At 43.1% G+C, this 21,839-nt stretch overlaps 1 protein-coding gene across 1 annotated transcript in view; it reads left to right on the forward strand.

Moving 5' to 3' along the window:
- Window positions 1-21,839, forward strand: part of LOC109470725 (WD repeat-containing protein 17-like) — a 39,162-nt gene that overhangs the window by 16,823 nt on the left and 500 nt on the right. Inside the window, exons 3-27 of the mRNA XM_019769788.1 lie at window positions 1,861-2,275; window positions 2,901-3,152; window positions 4,860-4,988; window positions 5,529-5,698; window positions 6,163-6,331; window positions 6,817-6,908; window positions 7,336-7,418; window positions 7,776-7,862; window positions 8,312-8,400; window positions 10,373-10,448; window positions 10,976-11,178; window positions 11,735-11,887; window positions 13,845-13,978; window positions 14,593-14,718; window positions 15,238-15,393; window positions 15,585-15,649; window positions 15,965-16,063; window positions 16,697-16,925; window positions 17,681-17,817; window positions 18,311-18,422; window positions 18,874-19,015; window positions 19,586-19,688; window positions 20,111-20,212; window positions 20,652-20,753; window positions 21,440-21,638. Of these exons, the coding sequence (XP_019625347.1) occupies window positions 1,861-2,275; window positions 2,901-3,152; window positions 4,860-4,988; window positions 5,529-5,698; window positions 6,163-6,331; window positions 6,817-6,908; window positions 7,336-7,418; window positions 7,776-7,862; window positions 8,312-8,400; window positions 10,373-10,448; window positions 10,976-11,178; window positions 11,735-11,887; window positions 13,845-13,978; window positions 14,593-14,718; window positions 15,238-15,393; window positions 15,585-15,649; window positions 15,965-16,063; window positions 16,697-16,925; window positions 17,681-17,817; window positions 18,311-18,422; window positions 18,874-19,015; window positions 19,586-19,688; window positions 20,111-20,212; window positions 20,652-20,753; window positions 21,440-21,638 (3,624 nt within the window). The remainder of the gene's footprint in view (window positions 1-1,860; window positions 2,276-2,900; window positions 3,153-4,859; window positions 4,989-5,528; window positions 5,699-6,162; window positions 6,332-6,816; window positions 6,909-7,335; window positions 7,419-7,775; window positions 7,863-8,311; window positions 8,401-10,372; window positions 10,449-10,975; window positions 11,179-11,734; window positions 11,888-13,844; window positions 13,979-14,592; window positions 14,719-15,237; window positions 15,394-15,584; window positions 15,650-15,964; window positions 16,064-16,696; window positions 16,926-17,680; window positions 17,818-18,310; window positions 18,423-18,873; window positions 19,016-19,585; window positions 19,689-20,110; window positions 20,213-20,651; window positions 20,754-21,439; window positions 21,639-21,839) is intronic.

Raw genomic sequence — 21,839 nt, forward strand, 5'->3', positions numbered from 1 at the left:
ACATCTCTACTCAAAGGAATAACCATTTTGATTCGACATAAAAACGAGGAACTTCAGAGGTTGAAGAAAAATGGGGGTCATGGCAGTTTTAAAGCCATATTTATATACCAAGTCTTGATAAAATATACATGTCGACCCACAGTCACAATCCATTATTCATTGCTTCTTTTGTCCACCGTAATGGTGGGAGCTGCGTTCGGGGTTGAAGTATTATTAATGTATTTGCCTATGGGTAAGCCTGTCTAAGCTTCTGTTGAGTTACATTGTACATGTCTTGCTGGCTGGGAAAACTGAAGAATGAATGCTGTTGAAATCATAACCAAATTTTCTAGCCATGTCGGATATATTAATGCAGACTAGTATATTTTTGAAGCTCTAATACTCAAGGTAGTATTCCATACACATTTTGTTATTACATGTTACATTGTAGCTTAAAAGAAAACCAAAATATAAAGTAAAATGCAAATTCATTAGAGTTCTGTATTAAATGTTGTCTATTCTTTCAGTATCATTGGAGTATTTTTTTAATCAAATGGTCCATATCCCATTTTGACAGCTTGCTACCAAAATAGTATAAAAATGCCAAGGGTCTATACCAGCTGGTCTATGCTGATATTGATAATATCAACTGAAACATATTTCTCATGAGATTTGACAGGTTGTTAGGTGTTTGCCACATTTGACCTTTTGGTCGTGGCCTGGTTTATTTTATGCCTAATCCCCTGGGATGAATTTATAAAAGCCATAAATGCTAGATTTTCTCTGTGTGGGCATGTTTTAACCATACAAATAACCTGCAAAGCCTAAAATCTATTGATGATAATTGAAAAAAATTGTCCAAAGGCTATTGGCATTAAATGGAACCATTAAAGTGATGAAAAAAATTAACTGTTACAAGTACATTAATAGATTAAAAAATCAGCACCAAGGACAGATGCAATTTGTATTAGGGATAAATATGTGAACATCTAACATAGACACTGTATATCAATTATATGAAATTGTAGAGTTGTCTTCTTACTTGTTGAAGGTAGCTTGGCCCCTAGAAGATTGACGACTAACACCTCTAAGTGTAAAGCTCTGGAACTCCTCCCACAGAACATTGCTATTCTTAAGGGCAGACATAAATTTAAGACCTGTGTTAAGTGTCACCTCAGTTGTATATCAGTTGATCCTGTTGATATATCAGATGTGCTAACATGGGCCAATTTTTATCAGACTGAGAACTGCTTTGTCGGTGAAGGTTATCCAGGAATACTGTTACACAAGCAACTGGATATGATTTTGGAAAGTTAATTGGACTGAGAATTGCTTGTTATCTTGGTACTGGAGGCTGTGATGTCTGGTTTCCATAGTGACAGGGAATCCCTCCAGCTCCTGTTGAAGTAAATTTTGTTGATGAAAGGTCTTGAGCTCCTTTTGGTAGTTCTGTAATTTGAGAATGCTTTTCTCCAGTTACAGTTGAATGACCGCAAATTCTCAGGGAGGATGCCCAAACGGTCCCTGACCTCCACAGATTTTGTAACATAGGTCTATCTGGCGTTTATATCCATATAACCGGTATAACTGCCCTTTGGCGTAACACACCAGCTTCGCAGGCATGCGGCACTGTGGCAGCTGGCTACATTACACCAAAGGACTTGTTACACCTAACGCTTGAACATCTTACTCTAAACATTGTTGAAAGCCATCTAATGCCCCTACTGTACTTGGTGACAGCACTGCAATAGTTCTAGGAAAGAATGAATTTTTGAAGACCTCAATCCTTGATTGATAGTTCTGGTACTTGACTGCAATGTTTGTGAAAGTTTGTTGTGTCAGAGGCATCAATGAATAATCAAATATTTCTTGAACTCCCAGCTGGACAGGAAATTCAACGAGTTCAAGCTTCACTCCATCATGTCAGAGCACACCAAGACCATCACGGCGATGGCCTGGCACCCCCGTAACCCCGACATCCTAGCCTCCGCCTCTGCAGACCAGAGAATATGCATCTGGCACGTGGCAGAACAAAGACTCCTGAAGAGCCTGGACAACCCTAAAGGCACGCCGCAGTGCATAGACTGGTTCTTCCACGAGGCGGACTGCTTGTCGTACATTTTCCAGAAGGGTCCGCTGTATATATGGAACTACAAGCAGGGGAGTGCGGGGCTGTCGCAGCATAAGGAGGCTCACGGGTTTATGTATGATGTTTGCCAGTTCAGGTGGCACCACCGCAGGATCGGGAAGCTGGTGCTGGGACATGTGGACGGGAGTCTCTCACTCTTCTCACCAGGTAGGTCAAGTTTATCTCTGTAGACTGTTTCTTCTCATTCTCCAAAAGCAATCCAGTTGCTTGAGTAACTGCTTTTTGGCACATAAGGTCAATTACCTTGCTGTCACCATGGTAACCAGTGCTGCACCATGGTAACTGGTGGTGTAGCAGACACCCTGTACGTGGTGTTGGGTTACATTTTGTAGGACAGAGATGGAGGGCTGGTCACAATTTTGACATTTTTACCCTCTGAAACCCTATTTTCTACAGTTGGAATGGAAAAATTTGCTGGTAGGCTAAGCTTAGTTTAATGACATCTCTTTCTGTATCTTTACACATTGTTGTCTGTCAAAGATGACGGATTGGGTAAGGGTGGTAAGAGGGACATTGGCTAAAACACTGCCACAGACCTTCTACTATTAAAAAATCACAACAGTGGGGAGTAACTTGCATGGTCGTATTTTACCACCTATAACTTTAGGTCAGAAGCCACAGAAACACGTCTTACGTCCAGAAACGGTGGACGAGACGGAAGAAGACAATGGCTGGTTAGAACACAATATATATAAAGTTACCACACAAGCAAAATATATACTGGAGAGTATCTTGCAATCATATTTTTTCCATCTCCCCCTTGCAACTTCAGGCCAGAAGCCACAGAAGCACGTCTTACGTCCAGAAACAGTGGACGAGACAGAAGAAGACGACCCTGTCGTGGCGCTGGAGTGGGATCCGCTGTCGACGGAGTACCTCCTCGTGGCCAACTCCCACTTCGGCGTTCGCTTACTGGACACGGAGGGGCTGACGGTGATTAACACGTACACGCTGCCAAGCGCGGCAGTGTCGGTACATACACTGGCCTGGGTACCTACTGCGCCAGGCATGTTTGTAACTGGAGGTGAGACAACTTCGATTTTTTTAGACACCTCTGTTGTGGAGCCTACTTTGTGGTAGTATTGGGCTTGGTTTGAAAGTGTGTGTGTGTAAGTGCATGTGTGTATGTTTGTGTGTGTGTGTGTGCATGTGTGTGTATGTATGTTTGTGTGTGTGTGTGCATGTGAGTGTGGTGTGTGTGTGTGTGACCATACGGTCTCAAAAATCAATTTACACCTGGGTGGAGTGAGGAAAGTCATGTAAAGTGCCTTTCCCAAGGGCACAACATCTTGCCATGCAGGAATACCAGGAATCGAACCTGTAACCTTTTGATCACATGTTTGCTAACCTACATGTAGCTACTTGGCCATTTGACCTACTCAGCCATTTGATGCCATGTTGTGCCCTGCTGTCTACAGAGTACTTTCTCGTGGCCTTAAATAACTTCAAAACAATTAAGGCTAAATACTAGTCCTATTTCAGTCCATTTTTAGAAGCTATAATTGTGGTGGTATTATATATAGTTGCCTTTGTCCAGTAGAGAGTTTGTTCCACAATGCATTAGTCCTTGAAGCTCGACATACTTCAGATATTTAGGCCGGCATATCCCTTAGGACTTTTTTACGTCCTATTTGTGGCTGCCTGTTCAAAAGAAACTGACCCTCATTACAGTCCATTCATTATTCATAGCCATTAGACTTACATACTGTAAATATAGAAATTGGTTTTATTTTGATGTTTTTTTCAGCAACCTCATTTTGTGAGATCAAAGCACCACTAATGTATGCTCTATGATTCTTACACTGTACTACAGAGTACAAACTTAAAACTCTAAAAAAAAACCCTTTCCCTTTTACTGCAAAATAAAAGTACTACAAAAGTTAATGCATTTACAGTACATGTAGCATCAAAAGTTAATTGTAAAAACTTAATGCCTCCTAACTTCCAGGTGGCTACACTTTGTAAGCTTGGCTGAACAACAGTGTTTCATGCTGCAAGCACTTAACTGGAATGAATAACACCTTTGACGAAGTGGTATACACAAGTGTGCAATATAAAGGATACATGTGCAAAATAAATGGATCTGAATTATACACGATATGGTTCTCTTCTGCACTTGTTGATTCACTGTTAGGCCAAGTGAAAAAAATGATGTGATTCCTGGTAGAGTCTGGAAAAAATTTCCTGCTAAAAATCATTTGAAAAACTATTTCAGAGGAATTTTAGCTTATAAATATAGTATATAGATTCTGATGTTAGATCAAACATTTTATGTCTCTTGCCAATGGTCTCCACCAAAAAGGCTAGTGTGATTGATGTTTTGCTAGGTTCGGTCAGAAAAAGAACATTTTTCCCAAGGCCTAATATATCTCCTGCTGCTGCAATGATGTAAAACTCTCCTGTATGCTTCAAATTCAATGGATTGATGTGTCTCTGTTGTGTCTGTTTGGCAGAAGCAGAAATTAATCAAGTTGTCAACTGGTCTGGGTCATGTCTAGAACTGTTCGTTGTTCGACTCTGTCTGTAAATTGATACTTAATAATTGTGTCAAGTTTGGGCTAAGTTCTCTGTCATGACCAGTGGTAGTAGAGTTACTAATATGCTCAACTCTTTATTGAGTTCATTGAACTATACTTAGTCTAGTGATTTGAGGTCACGATCAAGACACCATTTGAGTTCTTTATTTAGCATTTAGTAGGTGTTAACAAACAATGCTTTTTTTTCTCTACAGACACCCAGGCAGGTGTGTTAAGATTATGGACAGTTCCTAAAAGCACGCCACTAGAAAACATCAAGGTGAAGAAGACTGGCTTCCACGCACTTCATGTCTTAGGACTCTACACAATGAACTTACACAGAGGTATGGTCTAATTCAATTTTCTTCTTTGTATGTGTGAAACACCACTGTTGCAACAAACCTCATAAAAATCAGGGAAGGCACACAGTCTTGTCTCCAGTGCATTACGCCCATGTATGCACAGTTCAGATATACAGGAGTGCATTAGACTGGGGGACATGACATTGTAGATCTCTTTAGATATTTCTTTTGGCATTTTTTTAGGGTTGTGAAATGTTATCTGGTGGAATTATATACACACAAACACACACACACACACACACACACACACACACACACACACACACACACACACACACACACACACACACACACACACACACACACACAGACACACACAGACACACACACAGACACACACAGACATACACACACACACACACACAGACACAGACGCACACACAGATGCACAAAGCCCTAAAAACAACCTTCTTGACTCACACACTCACTCACTGTCCGGTTTATCGTCTGTTTTTCCCCGTCTTCTGAGGGTTAGATATATGAAGATATTGAAGATATATGATAATGTTGTTGCCTCCTCAGAAGTTACAATAGAGGAGCCCATCGAAGCATCCTCCACCAGCTCAGCTGTCCACAGAGGTAACCAGGAGTCTTCCACCATGCCGCCTGCCCTCATCGTCTGCACATTTCTGGACGGAGGCGTGGGGCTCTACAACCTGGCCAGGAGGAAATGGGACTTCCTCAGAGACTTGGTAATGGATTTATGTGTGTGTGTGTGTGTGTGTGTGTGTGTGTGTGTAGATAGTGTTCAGAACTAAGGACAGGTCCGTATTCCTCTGTGTGTGTGTGTGTGTGGATGGCGTTCAGTACCAAGGACAGGCATGAGTGTGCAGATATTGTGAATCACCTAGGACATGCATTTTGCCTGTGTGTGGATGGTGTTCAGCACCAAGGACAGGCATGTTTGTCTGTGTGTGGATAGTGTTTAGCACCAAGGACAGGACTGTTTGTTTGTGTGTGTACAAAATTCTGCACCAAGGACAGCTATGCATACCTCTTATTTCTGTGTGAATGGTGTTCAGCACTAAGGACAGGCATGTATATGTGTGTGTGTGCAAGGTATAACATCTCCTTCCACCTAAACTTTTGAAACCTTCTATCTTACTGCACATTATTGCTACTTACTTATTAACTTCCAATGTTTTACTTACCCCAGGGCCACATAGAGACGATATTTGACTGTAAGTTTAAGCCAGATGATCCGAACCTGCTTGCGACAGCATCGTTTGACGGGACCATCAAAGTGTGGGACATCTCCACCATGCAGGCCGTGTACACATCACCTGGCAACGAGGGGGTCATCTACTCACTCAGCTGGGCACCAGGTACTAATACATCATGTATATAAGGAAACTGTTACTCAAGCAACTGGATAGATTTTAAGAATAGGCAACTAGTCAGACGTTTGAGCAACAGTTTCTTCGTGCATCTCATTACCTTCGATGAAGGTATTTCTGATATGTCTACTTTCACCTAACCTGCACTGGTCTATGACAAAATTAGCCCAAGACACTAGGGGGACATATGATAGGCAGTAGTCACAGACACAGAGTGTCTTGGATTCTTCAAAGTAGCATCATTGAAGACAGCAGAGAACACTATTTCTTGATGAACTGGGAGGCAAAAAAATGGGTGTGGGTGGTTCAAACCTAACAGTCTGGTCTCAGAGTTAACATCTTGGAAAGGTGGAAGTCACCTTCAGCAATGTGTGGTAATCTCAATAAACAAAAAATAGCCTGTCAATAGCTCTCCAATGGTTGCCCACCCCTGTGATGTGAGTTTTGTCGTGGATCTGTCCTTCCTATTTCAGCTGACCTGAACTGTGTCGCAGCCTCCACGTCCAAACAGGGCATGTTCATCTGGGACATCGGCAGGGGCAAGGTCATCAAGCGATTCAACGAGGTGGGTAGGGGGCTTAGATATCTGTATCTGTATCTATATCTGTATAGCCAGTATAACTATCCCTCGGTGTAACACACCAGCTCCTATAGCCGGTATAATCGCCCTTTGGCGTAACACACCAGCTTCATGCAGAAGCAAAACATACAGATTTTGCTGTGTTACTTCTTTCATTCTAAACAAATAAAGTCAGTGACCTGAACCAGACGTCTGTCACTATGTATGGTAATTGGTGCTGTAGGAGACACTCAAGTGGCAGGACAGAGTTGGAGGGGCTGGTCACCCTATATACAAGTATGAATATGTTTGAGCAAGAATAACCAGGGCAGTAGTTAGTTAGAGAGACCATGTGAAGTTAAACATTATGCAGTTGCTTTGCAATTAGTACCTTAAAGTTTCTAGTTTGACTGGTCCTTTTCCACCCTTGCAGCATGGGCGACATAGTATATTTTGTGTGGCCTGGAACAACAAAGACTCCAGAAGAATAGCCACGTGTGGGTCTGATGGACACTGGTAAGCTTTCTGTGTCTATGTGCTGTTCAGATATATTTTGCTTATTCTAAAAGTAATACAATGTATTTTTACTTCTGGGATGGAAGTATTGTTTTGGGTGGCAGTAGTTAAGGTTTATATGTATCTTCTCTTAAGCAACAAGGATTGGAAGTTAGGGGGCAGAGGTTGGGTTTCAGTTGATTGACAGGGTTGTGACCCAGTATGCCCTGGGTGCTAGGATGTGGTATGAGGTTGCCAGGAATGTGTACTGTCACTACTGTGTAATCATGGTTTAAAACATAAACCACAGTGTCTTTACTGTATACCTTGCAAAAACGAATTTCAGGCTTATCAGTTTTTACCCTTTTTTAAATCCAGTGTGATCCGAACTGTGGATGGAAAGCTGGTGAAGAAGTACAAACATCCTATGCCTGTGTTCGGATGTGACTGGAGCCTCACCAACAAGTATGTACTTCATATTACGGTGTTGAAGTTTACATATCCAGGTAATAATATGTACATACATGTAATGCTGTTGTTGTTGGCATCCTTCTGCCTCGAGAGACAATGGAGTTAACGCCATGTATCATGAAATACTCAAGATGTTACCGTACTCAAACAACTGGATAGATTTTGAAAACTGTCAGATATAGCATCCACTACTTTTTGTAAGTGACAGTGGTCTGTTGTTAGTTATCTCATAGAAACATGGTGATTTGGATATTTTAGCAGTATACGTAGGTACTGGAGCATGGTGGGTCGGCACCCTCATACTGAAAATGATGGTGCGGCATTGTCCATAGTCATGATACGCTAACAATGAATCTTTGAATATGTAGTAATATTTAGGCAAACAGCAATACATGCGTGTCCAGACCAGCCATGATTGCTTGTAATACCTGCTCATGTTGCAGGGACATGCTGGCCACCGGATGTGAGGACAAGAACGTCAGAGTCTTCTACTTAGCAACCAACTCCGACCAGCCACTCAAAATCTTCTCAGGTATTCTTCTCATGAAGTTTCATTTATTTTTAATAGTTTGCAGGCATTAGGGTCTGTTGCGTAGCGGCTGTATGCATAGGTTTTACTAGTCTCTACTAGACTACTGTAACTACGCTGGCTATATATAGGAGAATATTTGCCAGGGGAGTTTGGCTGCCTTGTAGGTTTAACTGGCCACGCAGAGGGAAAGAAACTACCTCCCCGCGGCCGGACTCTCTTGGCCAATTTTACTCTCTTTTTTTGCCGAATTCTATGATCTGTATTCCCGTAGAAAGGCCTGGTGGAGGCTAAACTTTTACCAGGTTGATCTGCTTAGAGCGCAGACCCTCCAGTTCTGTTGACCCCAGCACTTATCTATCTTATTCACATTTATTTGATGGGCATTGGAAGAAAAGGCATGAACTGCTTCATTAAAAGGATAATCCTCATGAGGTCCCATGTTTGAGTAGAGCCATGATAAAGATCCCACCGCACTTATGAAAAACAGTAGGGGACCTTCCCGGTTTGAGCGGATCAATGTATATAGCCCTATGGCTACACCCAGGGTACGAGGGGTGTTCAAAAAGTTCTCGGCCTCACCTAGAAAATAAAGGTCAAACTCCTATTCTTTGGTATAGCTGTATACTATGACGTCTTACATCACTGCACACAAAAATTCAAATTTTTGTATTCATTAATGGGCACGTGACGCCCCGTGAAAATGGGGTGGGTGAGGGCAAATCACAAAATGGCCGCAAAAGAAGCGTGTGCTGTGATCAAGTGTATCGATAAAAAAGAAAGTCTCCTAAGGACATCCATGAAGACACTTGGTGATGACTCTCCTTCTTATTTAAATATAAAGAACGGGGTTACTAGGTACAATCGCGTCAAGGAGAGCACAAAAGATGAACATAGGTCAGGATGCCACAAATCAGCACCATGGACAATCCAGTTGAGGCCATCCATGACATGTTAGTGAATGACAGATGTGAGACTGGCCAACATGTAGCAGGTTCTTTGGCCTGTGTTATGACTCAGTTCACAATGTTTTGTCGAACATCTTGGGGATGAACAAACTGTCTGCATGGTGGGTGCCTCGGATGTTTTTTGAACATCAGAACTTAAACAGGCTTGACATTTGAAGGAACGAATTCAGTCCAATTCATGCAGTTTCCTCAAAACATTTGTCACTCAAGATGAGCTGGGTTCACCACTTTCACCCCGAATCAAAACAACAGAGCAAACAATGGATGAAGAATTTTTCCCGCCCCCCAAAGAAGTTTTAGCGAGTTTCATCCGTTGACAGGGTTTTTGCCTCTGTTTTCTGGGACAGTAAGGAAGTAATCATGATTGACTACATGCGAAGGGGTTAAAGCATCAATGGGGAGTACTATTCAACAGAATTACGACAGTTGAGAACAACGATCAAAGAGAAAAGGAGATGAAAGCTCCGAGCTGGCGTGATGAAAATGCACCTGTCCACACAACACAGGGGTCAGCGACAGCAGCAAACGAATTTGGGTTTGCAGTCTAATCCCACTCCTCCAATTCACCTGACCTAGCACCCTCGGACTTCTACCTTTTTCCTAAACTCAAGTTCCACTTACGTGGTCAACGTTTTGATGGTAATGATGACGTCATCTATGCGGTATAGGCCTATCTGGGGGGTCCAGATGCAACCTTCTTCCACAAGGGGAAAATAAAGCTGGAACATCACTGGACCAAGTGCATTGCAGTTAGAGAGGACTATATTATAAAATAGTTTAAGAAAAATTTTACTGCCCTGACGTTTTCTAGGTGAGGCCGAGAACTTTTTGAACACCCCTCGTAATCACTGTTGTATTTGGGTCATCATAGTGCTGAAAGCCTGCTGTTACAGACCCTTGTGATTCAGCCCTGCCAATTGTAAACTTCAGCTCCTGGCTGCAAAGAGAAAGTCTAGTTGCCCCATAGTAACAATAACATTAAGTGATGAGATTTTAATATGTTTCAGGGCACACCTCTAAGGTTTTCCATGTGAAATGGTCCCCGCTGAGGGAGGGCATACTGTGCAGTGGATCTGATGATGGGTGAGGAAAATCTTCTGTCAACTTTGGACTAATGTACTGTAATGTAAAATTATAATAAATACTTCTACAAACAAAAAAAGGTCCACCTGGACCAGATGTCTGTCACCATGGTAACTGGTGCTGTAGCAGACACCCTGTGGTGTTGGATTACATTATGTAGCAAGTGGCACAACAGAGTTGGAGGGGCTGGTCACCATATATATGAATGTGTTTGAGTAAGACTAAACAGAGTAGTAGTTTGTTAGGCACGGCCATATTGAAGATAAACATCATGCATTTGTTTTGCAGATGTTACAATGTACCTTTCTTGTTGAATTTTCTAATTTCTCTGTTGCACTTCCCTGTGCTGTTGCAGAACCATAAGAATCTGGGACTACACCCAGGACTCATGTGCGATGGTCCTGAGCGGGCACACAGCGCCGGTTAGAGGTCTGCTGTGGAACCCGGCACTACAGCAGTGGGCTAGTCCACTGGTAGTCCATACTCTTTCCCAAATACTGAGTTTTCACTTCCCTGTGTTACTTCAGGACCATCCGTATCTGGGACTACACACAGGACTCGTGTGCGATGGTTCTGAGCGGGCACACGGCGCCGGTGAGAGGCCTGCTGTGGAACCCAGAGATCCCGTACCTGCTGCTGTCAGGCAGCTGGGACTACACGATTCGCGTCTGGGACACACGGGACGGCGCCTGCATCGATACCGTGTACGACCACGGAGCGGATGTCTATGGTAAGGATTAAAAAACTCCAGATTTGGTAAGGGCTTTGTGTGTGTGTGTGTGTGCATGATGTATAGCACTAAGGATTGGAGTGTGTGTGTGTGTGTGTGTGTGTGTGTGAATGATGTTCAGCTGGGATTACACGATACGTGTCTGGGACACACCGGACGGCGCATGCATCGATACCGTGTACGACCACGGAGCAGATGTCTACGGTAAGGGTTCAAAAACTCATATTGTCCAGAGATTTGGTATGGGTTTTGTGTGTGTGTGCATGGTGTTCAGTACCAGGGACAGGTATCTGTGTGTGGATACAGAGATACACTTGCCTGTCCTTGCTACTGAACATTTGGTAGCTGCTTAGTATGTGTAAAGACTTGGTCAAAGAAGATTGAAAGATAAAAGATTACTATATCTCTGTGGATGGTGTTCAAGACCAAGGACAGGTGTGTCTGTATATGTCTGCTTGGTGCTGAACCACCAATTGTGACATCAACCGACGGCAACCGTGATTACGTAAAGGAGGCTACAAGCAATCTGAGTAGCATTCTGTTCTTGTGTTTGTAGGCCTGACCTGTCACCCCCTGCGCCCCTTCACTGTGGCCTCCTGCTCGCGAGACTCGACCGTCAGGATCTGGTCGTTGACTCCCCTTGTCAGCACACTGCAGATCAGCGTCATCGCCAAGAGGCCGTGGACGGAAATCTTCGCCATGACACAAGGTCAGTCACCTGTGATTTTGTTTTATTAGGATCTCCATTAGTGTTATGTAAGTTGCACACTATTCTTCCTAGAGTCCACAAGGGTGATGATGGTTTTAAATTGCCATGACACAAGGTCTGTAATCTATTGTATCCAGAACTGTGACTATCTAGTTCTACGCCTGAATGAGGATTAGGAACAGTTCTGGATAGTCTCCAGGTATGGAAGAAGGTAGATTTGCCCCAGGCACAGTTCTGGATATGCGTGGTCTATCCAGAACCGAGCCAGAGTATCACCCATGATACATGAATACTCAATTTGTCCTCTGTTTACTTTTGAGACAGAAGTACATGTATTGTTTTGGGTGGCACTGGTTTAGTGGGAGTTTGTATGTTTCTTGTCCTGAGCAGCAAAGAGTGGGTGGAGATTGGGTTTCAGTTGATTGACAGGGTTGTGACCAGTATGCAGAGGTCTTCAGGAATGTGTACTGTGTAATCATGGTATGAAGCACAAACCATGGTGTAATAGCAGACGAAGTTTCCTCATACAATTGATTAAGACGCATATTGAAGTATGACAACATTTCTATCTATTATACAAAAGTCATGCTTGGTCTTGATGGTATAAGTCATAGGCAAAGTATGATGAGCTAGAGAGTGTTTCAGCTTCGGTCACATCCATACTGTTGTGTACTGAGGTGCTTGTTTTTGTATTACAGGATGTGGCCAGGCTATGATTGCTGGTAATGTATGATATAATCCTGCTACATGTAGCATGCACCAATCGGTAGCTCTGTACTGTGGACATGTCTGTGCATGTATGGGGATCTGTCATTGGTGGTTCAGGTGTAGAATTTTTTTGCACACTAATGTCGCACAATGGCTGAAACTACTGTGCCTGCATAAAACCCCTAACGTATTGTGCATAGCACTTCAGCAGAGTGTTTCATTTAAGATTGTATTTGCGTATTTAAGGATGATATCCCATGCATGCAGGTGGGATCGTGTGGCGCAGTCGGTAGCGCGTTCGGCTCACACCCCAGAGGTTGTGGGTTCGAACCCTGCCCATGTCACCGATCTTGTGCCCTTGGGAAAGGCACTTTACACGACTTTCCTCACTTCACTCAGGTGAAAATGAGTACCTAGCTTCGGTTAGGGCTAGGGACGTCCCTCGGATAGGACGTTAAATGGAGGTCCCGTGTTTGGGAGAGCCACACCCCATGCACGTTAAAGAACCCACCGCACTTATCGAAAAGAGTAGGGGACCTTCCCGGTGTGAGTGGTTCAAAACTTACAGTCCGGTCTTACGCAGCTTGTACATGTGCGCACATGTACAAAACTGGTGTGTTACGCCTGAAGGCGGTTTACCGGTTATGCGAAACAAACAAACAAAATGCATAGTTTTCAAATATTGTGTCAGAAAAGACACAGCAAAATTCTGGTGCAATGTTGACCACCTAGGGAAAACAAGTGCAGGCGCAGTATGTTCTGCCAACATGCTATGCCTGGGTGCCATCCTAGTTAGGTTTCAATGTTACACTGCACAAAATTCTATATTTAAGCACACCTTAAAGCTTGCATAAAGGTTCTAAATGTAAGTAAAGAAAAAGAACCTTTACGCATGTTTTAAGTTGTGTGTTTTGTGCAGTGTTAGATGTTCATACATTCATCCCTAACATACATAAATGCCACCTGTCCTTGGTGCTGATTTCTCAGTGACTTTCCTCACAACACCCAGGTGTGAATGGGTACCTAACTTGGGTTGGGGAAAGTCGTGTTGAAGTCACCTGAATAGCAGCCGCACAGACCCTTGCGACAGTTCCACAAAAAGTGTGTGGAGAAAATATGTTATATGTATCATGTGTATTATGTGATTGTAAACCCTGCACCAATTCAGCACTACTAGTATTAAAAGGCTGCGACTTCATGGATAATGTTTGACCAATAATTTTATTTTGGTTATCTGTGTTGTCCACAGAACAAGCGATGGCGGCGGGTGCACCACCGTTGCTGTCTGGCCGTGTGTCCCGTGACCTCCGACAGCGCGTGGAGGCCCTCCCTCCACAGGAACAGTACATCAGGGGGCTGCAGATCTTTGCTGAGTTCTTCAGTGTAAGTTCACTGTGCATGCAACTGCACGCCACTACTGAGTTTGTCTTTCTGTTTTGCTCAACCGATAAACCACCTTTACGTGTAACACACCAGTTTTGTTCAGTAAGTACAAGCTGTGTCAGACCAGACTCCTAACTTTATGGTTTGATACACCCACACTGGAATGGACCCAGCTACTAAGTACATGCAACTGTACAGGCACTGAGATAAAGAGATAACTGAGAAAAATTTAAAGAATCAAACATCTGACTATTCCTTATCTACATCCTCATCTGGATCCTGTTCCAGGCCTATTCTTTGTCCAATTTTACCAGTAATCACTATTACCCAAATTCACCAGTATTCTCCATCGTAATGTTGTGGTCCTAACCCTAACCCATTCGGGTATTGAACTATACATGTAGATAGACACAGTTCTGGATACAATAGTGACTGTCACAATCTATGTTGGCATCAGAGACATGTTTTGTATCAACTTATGTGCCGTGCCTTCCCCATCCTAACCCAAACCCACCCAACATAGTACTAGATAGGCATGGTTCTGGATACAATATTATATTATGTTGGCAAGACATGCCTTATGTCAGATTCTATGCCATGCCTTCCCCATGCAGCCCCCCAACGGCACTAAGAACCTGTGGGACCTGGTGTCTGTGATTCGAGGTGAGGAGGAGGGACTGAACCCACAGGTGTACAGTAAAGGCATCATGCACACCAAACACCTCACCAGCTACAGGGCTGTAAGTACTGGTTACTACTGTTTAACTACAGTAAGGGCATCATGCACACCAAACACCTCACCAGCTACAGGGCTGTAAGTACTGTTGTATTTGTATTAAAATTATTGGCAACAATTCATGTTTAACTTATCACAAGGGTTATGTGACTCAGCTGGTAACGGCTGACCCACAAAAGGTACAGACAAATAACTAAATTGTAATCTACGGTCAAATACAAATCCTGCAATAAAAGGAATAAATCATATAGTAGAATATACACTAGAAGACAATAGATGAGTACTCAACTACTTTCTCCCTGAGAGCTAGTACGTCTGATGAACTGCTTTTACAAAAGAAACCAGCTCCTAAGTAAACTAGGTAGTACCTAGTACCTTTCTGATTGTGTGTTTGTTTGCATGTTGCCTCCAACTTCAGTGGGAAGTCCTGGAGCTGGAAGTGGTGCTTCTGAGAATTTCTTGTGTTAACCTATGGTTAACTGATAACCCATGGATTTCTGACTGTTTGTGTGTGTGCTTACAGTCAGAAGCCCAGGAGCTGGAGGTAGTTCGGATGTCCAAGTTTGGCGCAGGTGTCGGAGCCCAGAGCAGGGAGGACAGACTTCGGCAGGCGGCACTCATCCATGTCAAACTGGGCAACCTGCAGAGGTACTGTGAGCTCATGGTGGAGGTGGGAGAGGTGAGTCAGACATTTGAAGAATAAAGTTGCTCAGTACTATGCTGTCATTAATATTAACACAGGAAATTGATCACTGTAATTAGGGTTGTCAACTTAAAAAGACACTTAAAACGCCTATTTTCCCACTTGATTTGTAAAAAGTCCTCACTTGACCAGACTAGTCAGGAATGTTTCCTGGTTTATTTTCACAGTGGGAGAAGGCCCTGGCTGTAGCACCTGGAGTGTCCATGGAGTACTGGAAGTCCCTGGCAAGAAGGTATGTACCTTATTATATAAGGTGTGCAGTGTTCGTTCCCTGATTTTGAGACAAACTGTCCGATATAAAACCTATAACCATGAATCAAATTTCGATACTATCTTCTGTGTCATGCCCCTGGATGTTTGGGTTCAAAAATGCAAAAATAAAACAGTAAAATTTATCCAAATAATTTGCCTGGCGAGTTTGGCCACATAAGGTTTCATTTGTCTGTGCAAGGAGAAACGTTACCTTTACCACACACTCTCCTGGTTGTTTATTGGTCAGATTTATGATGAATAACTTACTAATTTAATTTGTTTTCTCCCTGTTAAGATGGGCGAAGCAGCAGGTTCTGGAGGACAAACAGGAAGCAGCACCGTTCTGTGTGGCCATCGGAGATGTCCAGGCAGTGGTCGACTTCTACACATCTAGGTACTTAAATCATAGTATGAAACATAAAGCATGGTGTAATAGGAATGTGTACTATGTAATCATGCACCATTGGAAGTGGGTGGACTGAGATTGGGTTACAGTTGATTGACAGGGTTGTGACACAGTAGAGTCTGTGTGGATGGGTGTGGTATGAGGCCACCAGGAATGTGTACTTTAAAAATGGTACATACTGTTTTCTTTGCTTAGCACTCAGCATTTAGGAAAGAGTGGACTAGCGCACTGCTGTAGTGATTGCACTACACGTACCGGTACTTTGTAACCCAAGGGCTATTGAACAGGAGGTGGGCACTGCCCTACTCATGCACCACTTGGTGCAGGAAGGACTTTTAACATTCACAGATGTCCAAAACACCTCCCAGAAGTCTGAAATCTCTGATTTCTTGTTTCACAATGTTGCCATGCTTCAGTGCATAATGTATAAGAATGACCCTTGCGACAGTTGCACAAAAAGTGTGTGGATCAAATATCTTGTATGTATCATGTGATTGTTTGTGATTATTGATTGATGCTTAAAGGTGATTGTAAACCGATTGTAAAACCATGCATCAATTCAGCGCTATAAAAGGCTGCTATTGCACAGGTACTGTTTGACCAATAAACCATTTGTTGCAGGGGGGAGCTTCAGGACGCCATGCTTGTTGCCCAGGCGGCGCAGGAGGGGTCGATAAAGTCCGGCCCGGCGGCGGAGTGCGGGAACGCGGCGTACAACGGTGTAACGGAGGACTGTGAGGACAGCTGGCCGCTGCTGCACCAGGCCAGCCAGCGCCTCGCGGACTGGTACTTCCAGGACGGACAGCCCATGAAGGCTGCATGCTGCCATCTCGCTGTGGAAGACTACAAGGTAACACCCCAGCCCCTGTGCCAAATATAGCCTTCCGAACACTAGCCAAACTCCCCACATCCATGGTTAGGGGTACAGCAATGTAGGTAAAGCCCCTGTCACACATAGCTGAATATGGCCTCCTAGGTCAGCTGTGGTTGGCTGGTGTTTGGCTATTTAAAACATTTGAAGGCTGCCCGCTGCCACTTAGCTGTAGAAGATTGCAGGGTAAGGGGTAGAAGTATTGTTTTGGGTGGCTGTAGGAGTTTGTATGTAGTTTGTCTGGCTAACTGGTACTTCCGGGACGTACAGCCCATGAAGGCTGCCTGCTGCCACCTAGCTGTGAAGGACTACAAGGTAAGGCTGCCAAAAACTCAGGCAACTAGATATGATTTTGGAAACGGTCAGAGGGTGGCTCTGGGTTACTGGAGTTTGTATGTATCTTGTCCTGAACAAGGAGAAGTGGAAGTGAGTGGGTGGAGATTGGTTTCAGTTGATTGACAGGGTTGTGACCCAGTATGCCCAGGGTGGTAGGATGTGCATGTGGTATGAGGTTGCCAGGAATATGTACTGTGTAATCATGGTATGAAATAAACCATACAGGAGTGAGTTACATCATTCAATTGTGCTTGTAATAATCAATTCTGTAATGTACATGTAATTCCAGCAGGCATTACACCACAATTACCAACACAGTTCCAATACATTCACGGATATACCCAGAACACTTCCCAGAAGTCTGAAATCTCTGATTTTTTAAAAAATTTTGTTTCCAGCTTGCCATGTCGAAGTTGATCCGAGGGAATGAGCTGGAACTGGCCATCAGCCTGGGAACAACCATCGGCAAAACCCCCCGCCTCACGTACCTGGCTACAGAACTACTGGCACAGCGATGCACCCGCATCAACAGATGGTAGGGGTTTACTGTGAAAATACGTGAAATAAGGTTTCAGCTCTGAGGGTTTTACATGTTAATAAAGGCTCCTATTGTACATGTAGGATCAAATAAGGATTTTGTTAAAAATACATATATTTCCATTTCCCGAAATCCTATGGTAGGGGCCTATAAGTTTAAGGAACTTCTTGTCTTTTCACACAAAGAATTCTTAGTATCTCCTTTCTAATATGCAATGGACTTGTCTTCAAGTTGGTGTATTTTCTATAATCGATGTCACACTGATATACATTGTAACTCTAAGACTTACACATTTTCCTCACCTTCCATCACTAGCGTACCATTTTTGGGGTACAGGTTTGTCACTTCCCCTTTGCTCTATATACCTTTTAATGAGGTCACACCAATTTAACTTCTTGGATCTTGTAGATAAGACAAATATGCATAGAAATAACACTCAGATATTTCGCAGCAGTATAACTATAAACTCTTTGCTTACTTGTTCCCACAGGGACCTAGCTGTGGAGATGTTGCAGCGTTTGCCCAACAGTGAGGCTGCACTGGCCAGGTTCTGTATCAGCTGTTCTGGGGGAGCCGCAGAGATAAACGACCTACATGCAAAGGTACGGTAATATCTAAGATAGTTTCATCAGGTTGGTAGAACATAGGATATTGGAGTGTTCTTTCACACAACCAGCAATGTCTCTCACCTGCTTACGTTTGGATGGGTGTTAGACACCTTCCTCAGAGCTTCTGAGTACCACCTACATTGGCTACAGGTATGTATACATGTAGCTTTAGGAAGCAGCACACCAGTCAAAAACATGGCACTTTCTTATTAGCATAACACTTTTGAATGAAAGCTCATCTGTGTCTGTAAAATCCAAGAAATTTGATCAAGTTTGTCAAGATCGACTGGAAATTCATGATGTTTCCTTTGTGCTGGAAAGAAGATCAGATTTTACAGCTAGCATTACACTTGGTCTCAAGTGTTATTATGCTTACAATTTGGCCTGTTGTACTTTTGCCTATATGAAGACCAACATGCTCTATGTGTGTGTGTGTTACTACCAGGCTGGGTTCCCAGACATGGAGGAGTGTTACAGCAAGGCCCAGGGCCTACAGGAGGAGGGACAGGAGACAGAGGCTGTCAAGTTTTACCTGCTCTCTACCTACCCGGAACAGGGCTTAGAGCTGGGACTCAAAGTTGTCAAGGGTCAGTTGTCTTTTTTTATGTCATACCTTGGCCATGATGACATTCAATATTGATGTACATGTACTAGCTGTGTGATAAGTAGCAGTTTCTCACGGGTGCTATTATAAATGGTTATCACACAGGCTTCCAAACGTTCCATAGAATAATTAGAACATTGCTACCTCCTTTCAACCTGCCCTGAACTCAGTCATCTTTTTATCAGTGCTCCTGCATCAGAAAAGTTGTAGTTTTGGAAGTATTGTTTTGGGTGGCGCTAGTTATGGGGAGTTTGTATATATTTTGTGTTGAGCAGCAAAGATTGGAAGTGAGAAGGTGGAGATTGGATTTCAGGGCAGAGATTGTGTTTCAGTTGATTGACAGGGTATGCTCTGGGTGGTAGGATGTGTCATGAAAACTTAATGTATGTACTAAGACAGCATTTTCCGTAAGGAGACAGCTGAATTCTGCATAACAAATGCATGACTAACCCAAAAAAGGCCTTTAGTTAGTTAGTGATTGTTGGATGTCATTGTACAATGTACATGTAAGTGACTGCTTTCTTACTGAGTGTATTTCCCCCTTGTTCTACAGAGAGAATGTCGACCTCTGGCTGGACAGTCCAGGATGTGTCAGAACTGGTGCAGTACATGGGGTGTACCAGGACAGACAAACTGGATGGGCCAAAGTGCACCAGGTAAGGCTGGGGTTAAAATTCTTTTTTTCTGCATACCTGCACTGGTCTGGGGCAGGTAATGTAAAAATTACCTGCACCAGACTAGTTTTATCTGCACCACTCAGAATTCAGAGGTTTTGTTGAAGTTGTGTCTTTCTGGCCACATTTATATAGAGTAAACCATGGCTGTTCGTCACAAAGCAGCAAAGATAAGTCAGATTTGAGAATGCATCCTTTGCCGTAATCATTATGTAACAATATGCATGTACAGGGACAAAGTTCAGCTTCGTTGTCAAAGACTGGAGTTTTAAGTTCAATTTCTTGTCTTGGAAATTACAGTTCAAATTTGCTTCATAACATTCAGTTTTCTCTAACAAAGACAAAAACTATGTTTGCCAACTTGATGGAACTATTTATGGGTGCTTTCTGCTGTTTTCCTGTAGCCTTCGCACAGAGCTGCTCACCATCAGTGCCTATGTTGGAGCCCTGCTGGCTGTGAGGAGAGGGTACAGCGCCATTGTTCCCGCACTCTTCCAGCAAACAAGGTGAGTCTTACCACCTGTCACCTTCCTCAGGGCTGGCTCTACTTTGTACTGCAGCTAGGTATTGCTGCTGCTAAATGTTGCTGCCACAGTGTTAAGAATGCAGTTTTGAATATGGAATATTGTTGAATACAGGCACAAAGAAAGCCATTCATTTTCTGCTAGCTATGTCCATGTTGACACGGTCAAAATCATTCTCTGTACAATGTGTTACACAGGGAAGACTTTCAGTTATGCAGAGCAAATCAACCATTTTTCCTGTTTCGAAAGAGCTTCATTTAAGACTTACCCATAGTTTGCCAGCAAAATACTTGTAGGAGTGAGTAAAACTTAGGGTAATGAATAGGGCTAGAAATTTGCCCAAACTCTTTATGAAACCTTTATAAGAATATAACATTGACTCAGAGGTGTCAGATCTTTGCTTTGTTGTTTTCCTGTACAGTATGTTAGTGGACAAGGAAAACTCCAACTGGCCCTTCAGCAAGGACCAGGTGGAGGAGGAGCTGACAGCATGGAAGGCTGAGCAAGTGTTGGCCAGTGAAAGGTACGTTCAGATAAACAATTTCTTATACTATGGTAGCGTCATACCTGTAGCACTACAATAAGGTTGGTAGCAGTTAGAAATGATATATAAACAGCGTGGAAGGCAGAACAAGTTTTGGCCAGTGAAAGGTACCTTTAGATTAGCAAACTTCTTATTGTTATACTACACCAGTATCATCAGACAAAACAACTACCAACCTTATTGTAGTGCTACAGGTAGGTAGTATCATACCTGTAGCACTACAATAAGGTTGGTAGTTGTTTTGTCCAAATAACTAGAGTCCAAAGAACAATGACCATTCCTGTCCCTGGTGCTGAACTATTAACTGTTAAAAATGCCATATACACATGTAATCACTTGAAAATTCTATCTTTCAACGATTATACAGTAAATACCATTGTCTTTTGTATTGTTTTAGCATGTTACAATGTTATAAGATGTCCCTAGGTCAGGTCTGGATACTCATCTTACAATGGATGTAACAGGCAGAAAAATTTCTAAAGCTTGCATCCCTGTAACCAACAGAGAGGTGATAGCCAAACAGCTACTTTAGTGTGCTAAAGGTTTAACATTCTTATTGCTGCCTAACCCTGTACATGTAACCAATAGAGAATTGGTAGCCAAATGGATACTTTAGAGATACAACATGGAGAAGACTGATAATTCTCTTGTTCTGTTCCCTACAGAGAGTATAAGAAGGATTCGTCGGAGGCGAGTAGTGAGGTGAGTTTGAGGGAAGGGTACCAGAAGGCTCTACAGAGGCTACTGAGGAAGGCTGGTCAGGAGGAACTGGACATAGAACCCGGGGCTGACCACTGCACCGGCTCCCATCTGCCCAGCCACTCAGATGTACATGTGTCCTTCCTGTCCAAGACAAGAATACAGGCAAGTGGAAGTATTGTTTTGGGTGGCACTGGTTAAGGTAGTTTGTATGTATCTTGACCTGAGCAGCAAGGATTGGAAATGAGCGGACAGGGATTGAGCGATACTGTGTTGGGTATGCCCAGGGTAGTAGGATGTGGTATCTGGTATGAAGTCACCAGGAATAAGTACTGTCAGTGTAAAATAAACCATGGTGTAAATAAT

The sequence above is a fragment of the Branchiostoma belcheri genome, unplaced genomic scaffold (genome assembly GCF_001625305.1).
Source record: "Branchiostoma belcheri isolate BF01 breed outbred unplaced genomic scaffold, Haploidv18h27 scaffold23, whole genome shotgun sequence".
NCBI lineage: Eukaryota > Metazoa > Chordata > Leptocardii > Amphioxiformes > Branchiostomatidae > Branchiostoma > Branchiostoma belcheri.